Genomic DNA, 12,422 nt, shown 5'->3' on the forward strand with positions numbered 1-12,422 from the left:
CTTTCCCATGGCAATGCACCTTTTAATTTCCTGGCTACTGGTGCCAAGAGTGTTGACTGTGGAGCCAAGCAAACTGAAGCTGTGAACAGTCTCAATCTCTTCACCATCCTGATGCTGCCAATTGGTCCAGTGGTGAGAATCTTTGTCTTCTTGACATTGAGGCTTTGTATATAGGTATACATGACTCCATTTGTGTCCCAGTTCTAATTTCCTTAAGGTATATTCCTAGCAGTGCAATAGCTGGGTCATGTGGCATTTCTATGTTTAGCTTTTTGAAGAAACATCAAACTGCCTTCCTTAGTGGTTGTACTGTTTTACAATCCCACAGTCAGTGCATGAGAGTTCCAATCTCCCCACATCCTCTTCAATATTTATTGTTTGCTGTTCTGTTAAACTTTGCTACTGCTCCTGGGGTGTGATGGTATCACGTTATTGATTCACATCACTCTCATTAATAGTGATTTTGGCATTTTTTAATGCATCTGTTGGCAGTCTGTATGTCTTAGTGAAAAATCTTTTTCATGTCTTTTGCCCATTTTGTTATCAGATTATCAGTAATTTTCTTGTGGAGGCTCTGTAATATTCTGTAAATTTTCATTATTAGACCCTTTTCTAAAATGTAATTGCCAAGTTTTTCCTCCCCTGATCTGTAGATTTTTCTTTCCACCATATTGATGTACATAGGAACTTAATTTTTAGAAGGTCCCGTTTGTCAGTTTTGCTCTGTCCTGGTTGTGCATTTCTGGCTATATTTGCAACCCTATTTATTCCATAGACGAGGGTTTCTAAGCTTGGTCCCATTTTGTCTCTTATGATCCTTATGATTTTGGTCTTTTTCTCTAGGTCTCTGATCCACCTTGAGATCATTTTTTGTGTATGATTTGAGATGTGGATCTTGTTTCCATTTTCTGCAGGCTGATGTCTAGTTTTGCCAGCACTATTTGTTGAACTGTACAACAGCCCAGTTTTTCTGCCTAATGTCATGATACAGGATAATAACTACAGGGCATAACATTTTTTTTTCTAGCTCAGGTGTTAAATAAACCAACTTTATTTAGTTGGTGATATGAATATATAGGAGCCCTAGTGGTACAATGAATAAGTCTGAGTTAATATCCAGAAGGTCGATGGTTCAAACCTACTAGTTTGTCCATGGAAAAAAAAACATGATAGTCTTTATCTATGAAGACTACAGCGAGGGAAACCCGATGCAGAAGTTCTGTTGTGTCCTATAGGGTTGCTTGGAATTGGCTTGATGGCAGAGAATTTGTGCTTTTTTTCAAATGGAAGTATAAAGACCTTAGTAGCAAAGTCTAATTCGAAGTGGCCCATGCCAGTCCATGTCCGCTCACTAATGCCCAAGATGTCGTTCTTCATGGATTCCATTTCATTTATTTACAACTTTCAGTTTCCCTACATTTATACTTCTTGTGATCCACGTACTAGTTACTAATGATTGTCTGAAGCCATTTCTCCTTGTTTTTAGTACCTTCACATTTAGGCTTTACCTCTAGCTATCTGTTTTCCCCTTGAAATGCTTGCTGCCCAATATCAAGGGCTACAGCCTTTAATATAGATTCCATCTCAACATCAGGAAAATAAAGGCCCTCATCATTGGCCCAATAGACAACACATGATAGATGGAGAAAGGATTAAAATTGTCAATGATTTAATCTTGATTGGTTCAACAGTCAGCACCCTTGGGAACCAGCAGTCAGGAGATCAGGAGCCATATTGTATTGGACAAATCTGCTTTTAGGGACCTCTCCAAATTGCTGAAGGGCAGTGATGACAGTTTGAAGGCTAAGATGTGCCTGAAGACTCTAGTCCCTTCAGTTACTTGCATCTGAACACTAGACAGAGAATAAGGATGATAGAAGAAATGATGCCTTTGAGCTGTGGTGTTGGGGAAAAAAGTACTGAATATCCCATGAATTGCCAAAATAAAAACAGATATGTTATGGGGAAAGTGCAGCCACAGTGCTCTTTGGAGGCAAAAAGGTGAAGCGTCATCTCTCATACTTTGCACTGATCACTGGAAGAGGCGATTCATTGAGAAAGTACTTTATGCTTAGAAACCTTTCCACCACTGGTGGAGGGTCAATAAAAGAGGAAAGTGGAGGGGAAAACCCTCAATGAGATGGATTGACACAGAAATAAACACAAGTGTGTCAGAGATGATTACGATGGCACAGGATAGAACAGGGTTCGGGTTTGTTGTTCATAGGGTCTACTCAATTCTGGTGGCATTGTGAGTAACATATCAGGCTGCAAACTGAAATGTTGACAGAATCCACCAGCAGTTCCAAAAAAAGAAAGATCGGCAGCCTCTTGCCATAAAGATTTGTAGCCTCAGAAACCTAATGGAGGGTCATTATGAGTCATAACTAATTTGAGAGCGGTGAGTTTTTAATAAAAGCCAGAGTCCCTGAAGTTAGTGAGAATCCATTTGTTGCCTATGGGGAAGAAAAAAACAAAACATGGATAGAATTGTTTTAAAGGAAGACTTTAAAAATTCATTGTTTCACATTTCCATTTTGGAAAAAAACATAATAGCCAAAGCCATAATTTGATGTTGTTTTTTTTTTAAATTGTAATTTTATTGGTTGGGAGCTTTATTGGTAGTGGGTAAAAGAGTTGTGCTGTCAACTCAAAGGCAGGCAGATTGACTGCTCTGGGGGAAAAAGATGGACAGTTCCTCCCATGCAGTTTATAGCCTCTAAAAACTTGGTGGAGGGTCAGATATGAATCAGTCTCACTCAACAGCACGTAACAACAATAAATACACGGGTAACAAAACATTTGTCTCTAGCAATCTTCACTTGTGCAGTAGATATTAAACATATTGATCAAGGTATACAATCACCATCATCAGCATCCTCATATTTTTCCATCACCCTTAATAGAACCTCAGTGTCCCCTAAGTGTGAAAAATATTTTTTTCTATTTTTCGTTTTCAGATAACTAATGAAAGAGAAAGTTGTTCAGGAAAACATTTAAACAACTAATTTCTTCCATTTGACTCAAAAGTGTAAAAAATAAGTTTTTAATTAACATGGAGCTTTTCTTCTTCTGTTATAGGATCAGATTTTATTAAGACTTCAACCGGAAAAGAAGCAGTAAATGCCACCTTCCCAGTAGCTATAGTAATGCTACGGGCCATTAGAGATTTCTTCTGGAAAACTGGAAATAAGGTATATATTATTGCCAGCAAATCTTTCTTCAGGGTAAAGAGAATGTTATTTATAATACTTGTTACAGCCACGATAACTGTCTTTATATGCAAAAGGTGTGAATGAGTTACCTTTATTAAGATAAATGTTTAATTTACCTTTCATTACAAAAGAAGCACATTTGTGGAGGAAAATGTGTGATTAACAGAAAGTGAGTGTGAGTGTGGGAGTAAGAATGTGTGATCAAGATGTAAACTCACTTTAGTCCTTTTATTAACTGAAGACAATTTTATCACTGACAAGAGATTCCTAAATGGGTTCTTTAACTAACTAATTCTGCTGCTACACAGAGGCTTTCTGGCAAGGCGTTGGCCAGTGAAAACAGGTTAATGCAGAAATTAAACTTCCTTGAGGAATGGAAAGAATTGCAGAGTAACATTTATTGAATGATAAGCTGTGGTGGTGATATGAAAAGTATGCAATATAATGGGAAATAATCTTTTCCTGTCATTATTGAAGGACACACATAAATTGGTTTTTCTGTTGGGAAACCCCCGGTCCAGAAAAACTTATTACTTTTAATAATATGAGGTGAAGAGAAAATTCTCGAGGAGATGAACTTATTAAACAAAATAATGAAATGCTGTGAAACAGCAGGGAAAAGGTAGCTAGACGTTATATAGCTCTTGAATTAAATATCCATTTTTGCGTTTTATGGCAGTTGGATGTGCTCTTTGGAAGACTGTTAAGCTGAGGAGAGTATATACTAGCTTTTGTCAGCTTTTCGAAAAATAATACATATTTTTGGAAACAGCAAGTTAAAAGGAAAAATGTGTATGAGGTATTTTTATTTGTTTTGTTTTTAAATGAGTTTGGATTTTTCACTTCAAGTTACTAGTTTAGCTAAAATTACCTAAAAAAAAATTTTTTAGTTTTACCTCAGAAAAAGGTAATGTGTTTTTGTTGTTTGCCTAACACGAGACTTTCTTTTCCTCAAACACATGTTTTTAAACCAATCTCTTGATTTCTGCTGAACGGAAACCCACAGAAGACCTTTAATCTTTTGCCAACTGTATGTGATGCTTTTTGCATGACTAAAGCATCAGTTATTTTGGACAATACAAGACCTCTGTAGAATGTACTGGTTTTAAGAGAACATGAACTTCTCCCAGCATTCTCTCCTTCAAAATAATTTTATATCTTAAAAATACTAATAGGGTAATTATCTCTCTTGACCTACTTGTGAAACTCACCACCCCTTAACTAAATGCCATTTTAGTTGCCTTTCTGCAATTATTCACATATTCTTTCCTTCCATAGATAAGCTTTAAAATATAAAATTTTGTATCCCTACCCTTCAAGTTAGGATACTACCACTTATTAGACCAGTAATTCTTGTTCTTGGTCAAAGAATATAAAATAAGGTATGAAACTTTTATACCTATAGCTATCTGGGTTTCCTTTTTCTGTCAGTTCTGGGTCAGGGATGGAAGTGGTGGTGGTACTTAGGCATCTAATGTATTATATGATTTATGGGTGATGATGACATGAAGCCAGTGTTAAAACTCATCTTCCCCCTCCTTTTGGGTACCCAGTTCTGTTTTGTTCTCAACAACATTGAGTAATTACCATGTACCAGGTTCTTTGTTAAATGCTCCTGTTATTAGGTGCCTTGGAGTCAGTTTTTAGTCAAAGTGACCCCCTGTAACAAAGGATAACTGTCTCAGGTAGGCTGTAATCTTTACAGGAGTATATTGGTAGGCACCACTGAGTGGGTTTGAACCACCAGTATTTTGGGAAATTCAAGCAGCTCTGAAGGAAATGGCAGAAAACAAGGCTCCAGGAATTAATGGAATACCAGTTGACATATTTCAGCAAACACATGCTGCCCTGGCTGAGCTCACCAGGTTGTGCCAAGAAATCTGGAGGACAGCTACCTGGCCAAGTGACTGGAAGAGATCAATATTTATTCCCATTCCAAAAAAAGGTGACCTGAAAGAGTCTGGAAATTATCAGACAGTATCACTAATATCACATGTAAGCAAGATCCTTTTGAAGATTATCCAAAAATAACTGGAATAGTACATCAGCAGAGAACTGCCAGATGTGCAAGCTGGGTTTAGAAGGTGCCATGGCACTAGGAAAATCACAGCCAACATTAGATGGATCTTGACTGAAAGTAGAGAATACCAGAGGAATGTCTATCTGTGTTCCATTGGCTATGCAAAAGCATTGGCTGTGTCTATTACAACAAATCATGGCTGACCTTGAGAAGAATGGGAATCCCAGAACACTTAATTGTGCTTGTGCGAAACCTATCCTTAGACCAGGAAGCAATAGTCAGAATAGGATAGGGAAACAGTACATGATTCAGGATCAGGAAAGGTGTACATCAAGGATATAACCTATCTCTATACATTTCCAATCTATATGCAGAACAGATAATTTGGGAGGCTGAGCTTTATAAGGAGGAATGTGGTATTGGAGGAAGCCTCATTAACAACCTGTATTATGCAGAAGACACAACCTTGCTTGCTGAATCTGAGGAGGATATGAGGTGTATGCTGAAGAAGGTCAAGGACTGTAGTATTCAATATGGAGTGAAGCGCAACATAAAAAAAAAACAACAACAAAGATTCTTACTACTGGGCCAATTGGCAACTTCATGAAAGTTGGAGAAGAGATTTAAGGTTGTTAACAATTTCAGCTTGCTTGGTTTCACAATCAACACTCTTGGCACCAGCAGCCAAGAAATCAAAACACAAATTACATTGGGAAATTCAGCTGTTATAGATCTCCCTAAAGTATTGAAGAGCAACAGTGTCAGCCTAGAGAATAAGGTGCGCCAGATCTAGGCCAAGGTCTTCGAAATTACTTGCTATACATCAGAGAGCTGGACAGTGACTAAGGATGATAGAAGAATCTATGCCTTTGAGTTATGGTGCTAGAGAAACATGTTGAATATACTGTGAACTACCAGGAGAACAAACAGTTTAGTCCTGGATAGGGTGAAACCAAGTTGCTCACTGGAGGCAAGGATTTTAAAGCTTTGTCTCACATACTTTAGGCACATAGCCAGGAGAGTCTAGTCCTTGGAGAAGAACATCTTGGTTGGAATGGTAGAGGGACAACTGAAGAGAGGATGACCCAGGAGGAGGTGGATTGACCCAGTTACTGGAGATATTGGGTGGAGTGTGTTTGGAAACAGTGAGATTGGCTCAGGATGGGCAAGGTTCAAAGCTGTTGTAGATAAGGTTGCTGTGAGTTGCCAGCAACTCAAAGGCATATAACAACAGGCTTCTTAACCATTGCACCACCAGGGCTCATGTGTTACATGCTAGGTATACAAAATGAATGAGTAAGAGCCCTTACACAAAAATAAAGGAATTTTCATTAAAAACTTCAAGTGCTCTAAAGTCGCTACTACTGCTGCTCTCTCCATTTCTGGAAGAAAGGAAGAAAGAAAAGCAAAGATGTGTAAGAAAGTTAGCCCTAACAACTACTGAACCTTGTGAATCTTGACTTCCATAATTCTGAAACCAGAATAAATAGAGGAGCCTGGCTACTAACTCTGACTACTCTAAAAGGAATAACAGTAGAAGAACCTGGATACAGTGGGAGGAAATGTGGAAGAAAACTAAAATTTAAAAAAAGACCAGGCTTATCAGTCTGAAAGATACCTATGACACCACGCTCAGGACTATGACCTTTAGTCACTCCCTTCAAAACCAAAAAGTTCAAGCCCACTATGTCTCAGCTTTCAGCCAAATAAGAGACAGGCCTGTCAGGTAACCAGTAACATCGAGGAGTTAGTCACTCCTTAGAATAACCAGCCATCTAATAACAAAGAACAGCATCTGTCCGAGGATAAAACCTTCAAGACAGGAACATGTGTGATAGATCATTATTGGAAGTGAGAGTCACAGGAAGGAGATTAAAAGAGTGTGATTACTTCGTGGATATTTGATGTTACAAAACAAAGTGTGTATGAATGAAAAGCCAATTTGCTCTGTAATCTTTCATTCAAGTAAAAATTAATTGTTCAACAGAAGTACACAAAGTTGTTCCAGACTAGAGTACAGAACGTGATATTTTCCTGACTTTAAATATTTCCTTTTATATTTTATCAACTTTTTCATCAGCTAATGGACAAAGTACCTCACAGTTTTACTAAGTCAAGGATAGGTGCATGCTTAATGTATTTGTTTTAATCACATTTGATTCAACTCACTGAGGGTCTGTGCATGTATCTGCAAATCAGGTGCAGCTTTTGGATTGTTGACAAGGTGCCTGGACAACCTTTGGGTTGTAAAGTTTCTACCTTATTGATTTAAGGGGTGTCTTAAAATATGATGGGCAACGTTCCAGACCATGATGAGTATAACTTCTGAGATAATAGAGGTTTAATAGATATCATTGCAGAACTATATTTTCCTATATTATTTCCCTTTTAGAAGAAAGAACAAACTTATAATAAAATCTGTCTTTGGAAATTGTGCCAGCAGACTTGCTGATATATTGAAAAATCTGTATTTACAGCACTGCCTAGTGATGGAAGTGCTCCTATGATTATTCACATGCTGTATCAATTAATTAATTTTATGGATATGTCTCTTTTCAACAAATAGCCACGTCTCACTTATTCTGTCTCCTCCCATATCCTTCCACTTCTAGAGTCATGCATTGCTTGGGCTCTGGAGTAATATGGTTAGGATCTCTGCACTGCTACTGAATAATTGTGTGGCGTATAAGAGGATCGGGGATAGAGTAGAGCTCAGCTATTTACATAGATCGCTATGAGTCACAAGTGAGTCGATGGCACATAACGACAACAACCTTCAGAGATTTTTTTTCTGCTTTTTTAAAATCTGCAGGTATACAGAATTTTTAAAAACAGAGAGCCAATTACAAAAGCAAAGTAGAAAAAGATGGTGTTACACACAGTAGCCTTTGAAGTATGACCATTAATAGCAATATTCAGATGATATCAGACAACAGTGATGATCCTGGGTCCATTGGCAAAAGACAAACGTGTTCCATAGTCGATAAAACCCTGTTTATCTGAATGTACTTGTTGAAGAAACTTGACTCCCCAGTGGACTAGAGAACCTATAGATAGAAGTAATCAAAATGCCATCATCCAAGAACAAAGCACACTTTACTTAGAGTTGCTAGTTTGCTAGGTAGGACCCCCCAGGAAGTAACTGCTACATAATTAGACAGTAAGGAGACATGAATGGATAAACAACTCAAGCAAAAACCTTGGCGATCCAATCTGGCAACCTCACATAAGCAGGACCACACCATTTTTCTCACCACACAACAGCCTAGCCAGTGAAGTCCTGTCTTCCCTCCTCCTGAACATGGATATCTCTCAAATGCACACTATACTCTCACTTCTATTTCTTTAGTTAGACTCTCAGTTCTCACATGGACACCTACCCCCATTAACTCCAGTTTTTGTATCAACCTGTCTCTGAAAGTAACTTGGTCAAAAGGGAGCAGGTCTCTTTGGTGGATTGCTGCCAGTTTGGTTGACATGGCTTTGTGAATTCTCCCATTGTCTTTTCTGTTTAAAGATGTATATGCCATTTTAACCACCAGAGGAAGGCTGAAAGGTGAACTATGTAGGCTTCCTTATAGACATGTAGTACGAATGGGCTTTTGTGATACCTGTTTTACTATTTACTGGCACTTCTGCTTGTTTATCTCATCTTCAAAGCTTTAGTCTAGATGGTTGAGGCTTATGACTTTCCAATAAATGAAAGGTTAATTAAGGTTATTAACTCTCATTAGTGTCTCCTCTGAAGCAGTGACATTCTCTCCATTGATCTTGGGGAAGTTATTTTGCAGTGTGAATAGACATAAGGAGGTGATCTGAGTTCTTCTTTTGGATGATGTGAAGAGTCTAGAGTCTCAGGAGAGAGAATTGGAGACCTTGTGTAAATTTAGTAACATTCTTTAAATCAGTAAGATGATAATCAGTAATCTTCTGTCCCCTGTCTTCCTTTGTAGATAGGGTTTAAACCAGCAGGAGGCATCCGCAGTGCCAAAGATTCCCTTGCTTGGCTCTCTCTTGTAAAGGAGGAGCTAGGAGATGAGTGGTTGAAGCCTGAACTCTTTCGAATTGGTGCCAGCACCCTGCTTTCAGACATCGAGAGACAGGTGAGTAATAAACTGGTGCCTTGGGATAAAGTGGCAAATATTCTAAAGAAAGAAACAGAAAGTCATTCCTTAGGCTGTGGTAGGATTATAATAGAGAACTAGAGATGAAAACTTCATCATATCCAAACCTCTGCCTTCTTCCAAGTATACCTCCCCCCTGATGTAGGTTGGGAGGAGATAATGGCTTATAATAGTTAGACTTTATCATGAAATGTCATTTGAAAGTCTAAACTCTTGATTTTCCTTACAGATTTACCATCATGTGACCGGAAGATACGCAGCTTACCATGATCTCCCAATGTCTTAAAAATCAATGACCAATTATGGAAAAGTTCTTAACAGCTTTTAAGAATTCTTTTTTATGCATAAAATTGCTAAAATTTTTTCGTTAAAAAGTCAGGGAATAGGAAAATTACTTTCCCCCCTTGAAATTGTTAGAATTAATTCTAGGGAACAAAGAAATAAAGGGGGGAAATGACAGTCCAACTAAATCCACATATGGTGCTCATTTCAGGCACATCTGACCTGGTCTTAATTGCTACAAGATCTATGCTGTTAGTTTTGGGACAGGAGACTATCCTAAATACCTAAATACAATATTAATGATAGCTTGGATAGCTTTAAATTCATAAGTAAAAAAAAAGAGTTAAGACTGTCTAAGAACCTGCTGTAGGGAGGACAAAAGGAACATCCTTAAATGACTGCATACTCTAATAACATCAGCACTACTTTCTTGTTCTGTAACACTCATCTTTACTTTTTGCAGTGAATATGCATTTTTAGTGAGTCTTTTGCTATTGAAGCTTTTCATATTATTTTATGAAACTTGGACTATCACTAAATTTTTTTAAAGAATAAAGTCCCTTCAGTCATTTTTTTTTAAAACCAAACCCAGAAACAACAACCGTCAAACACAAGTTGAACTTAAATTGCAACAAATATGTGTGATAAATCAGTTGCTTACAAAGAGAGAAAAGTTTGTTAATGGATTCCTGAATCTTTCTAATAAATTTTATTGGAGTATGTCTCAGAGAAAGCACTTGTGTAGATTTTTTTATTATAGTATGATTTGTAGCTATATGCTGAAATTCTTACAATTTTCTGACTATCTTAGTTTTCTCATGCTGCTTTAGCAGAAATACAACAAGTGGATGGCTTTAACAAACATAAATTTATTCTCTAACAATCTAGAAGGCTTGGAGTCCAATTCCATTGGGCCTGCTCTAGGAGGAGGCGCTCTACACTTCCATCTGCTCCAGGCCTTGCCTCCTTTGTGGAGGAAAGTCCTTGTTTCCTTAGCATCTCTCAGCCTTTCCAGTGTCAAGGAACTTCCTCTCACAGGGGCCTGGGTCCAAAAAATACACTCCATTCCTGGCAGTTCTTTCTTGATGCTAGTGAGGATACATCCTTAGCAATAGTTTATCATATTATGAGCAATTATTATATAACTTCTATATTATTTCATCGTTGTTGTTGTTGTGTGCCATTTAAAATTAACCCATAGGTGTCCCTCCAGAGTGTTTTCAGAGACAGTACTTGCACCAGAGTTCTGCATTAGAGAGCTGGACAATGAGTAAGGATAACAGGTGAAGAATTGATACCTTTGAGTTGTGGTGCTGGAGAAGAGTTTTAAGTATACCATGGACAACCACGAAAACAAATAAGTCTATGTTGAGAGGGTGAAACCAAGTTTCTCCTTGGAGGCTAGGATTTTGTTTTTCTAGAGCCTCTAGAGCTTCATTTGTTTTATCTGCATTGTTTTGGACTGTTGTTTTTTTTAAGCTCCCCTGGTGTTTGCTTGCAGTGTCCTGTAATTCTTCAAGTTTGTCTTTCACCCATTAAAATTATTCAATCATTGTTCTTTTAAATTCTGTATCAGAAAGTTCCGTCAGACTTTCTGGCTTCAGGAAGTCCAGTTGATACTGTGTCACTTTTTTGGGGGGAAACATCTTGCTTTGGGCTTGTGTAGGGTGTGGGGTAACCTGCTTCTTACATGACATGGCTGTCATAGACTTTTTCATATCTGAGGCGATAACAGGTTCTTGAACTGACATCACTACTCCAGAGGGTGGGCAGCTACCGTTCTGGGTTTCTCTCTGAACTTCTGACTCAAGGGAAGATTTGCTTCAGTTCGGGAGAGAAAAGGTCTGTGAATTAGCAGCCTCTTCTGTCATCTTTTGCAGCTAGGCCATTCCAAGGTGCTCCAGACTAAAGGCAGTTAATTGACTGGACAAGAGGGGATGCAGGGCAAGCATACATAGAGACCTGAATGGAAAACCAAGAAGCCTTGGTTTTCCCTTTCAGAATTGGGTCTGCTGCCTCACTCAAGCTCCCGTTGTCTCGCTCCCTTCTGCTTGAGCTTAAGGGACTCCACGTGGTCCAGCCAAGCAGCAGTGATCCACACAAAATACCTCACTCAAATTTCAGCAGTCCTGCTCACCCCTGGAGTGCAGGCATCGCTCCCAGCGCAAGCATCACTCGAGGTTAGGATTTTGAAGCTCTGTCTCACATACTTTGGGCACATGGTCAGGAGGGAAAGGTCCTTGGAGATGGACATAATTTTTGGAAGGAAAAAGGGGACAGTGTAGGAGAGGAAGATGCCAGATGGAGCAATGGGGCTAAGTGTGTTACAATCAGTGAGTTTGGCTCAGGACAGAGCAAGGTTAATAGGGTTGCTATGAGTCACAGGCAACTTGACAGTACATAACAAAACAACAATTGCATAGAAGGAGATGGCCCGTCCACTTGTGGAGCAACTGGTGGTTTCAAACCATGTACCTTCAAGATTGCATTATATACATATATTTTGAAGATACACAATTCGATACATAACATTAGTTTAATAAATAAGAGAAAAAGTAGCAAACATTAACATAGCACTTATTATGTGTCCAGCACTGTTCTGTGCTCTTTACATATACCAACATATTTAATCTTTACTTAATAGATAGGGAAAGATATTTAATACCTATACCAAGAATTACTAATCCATCATCTTTATTATATAGGTGGCACAGTTGTTTGTGACTGGCTCCTAACTTAAAGGCTGGTATGAATGAACGAAAATCCAAAATCTCTGTAAAT

The 12,422-nt window shown here is 38.3% G+C and overlaps 1 protein-coding gene across 1 annotated transcript in view; it reads left to right on the forward strand.

Moving 5' to 3' along the window:
• Positions 1-9,645, forward strand: part of DERA (deoxyribose-phosphate aldolase (putative)) — a 119,214-nt gene extending 109,569 nt beyond the window's left edge. The window contains exons 7-9 of the mRNA XM_006888482.1: positions 3,082-3,194; positions 9,189-9,338; positions 9,589-9,645. Coding sequence (XP_006888544.1) covers positions 3,082-3,194; positions 9,189-9,338; positions 9,589-9,645 — 320 coding nt within the window. The remainder of the gene's footprint in view (positions 1-3,081; positions 3,195-9,188; positions 9,339-9,588) is intronic.
• Positions 9,646-12,422: the final 2,777 nt, after the last annotated feature.

The sequence above is a fragment of the Elephantulus edwardii genome, unplaced genomic scaffold (genome assembly GCF_000299155.1).
Source record: "Elephantulus edwardii isolate Elephantulus edwardi_28Jun2011 unplaced genomic scaffold, EleEdw1.0 scaffold00067, whole genome shotgun sequence".
Taxonomy (NCBI): Eukaryota; Metazoa; Chordata; class Mammalia; order Macroscelidea; family Macroscelididae; genus Elephantulus; species Elephantulus edwardii.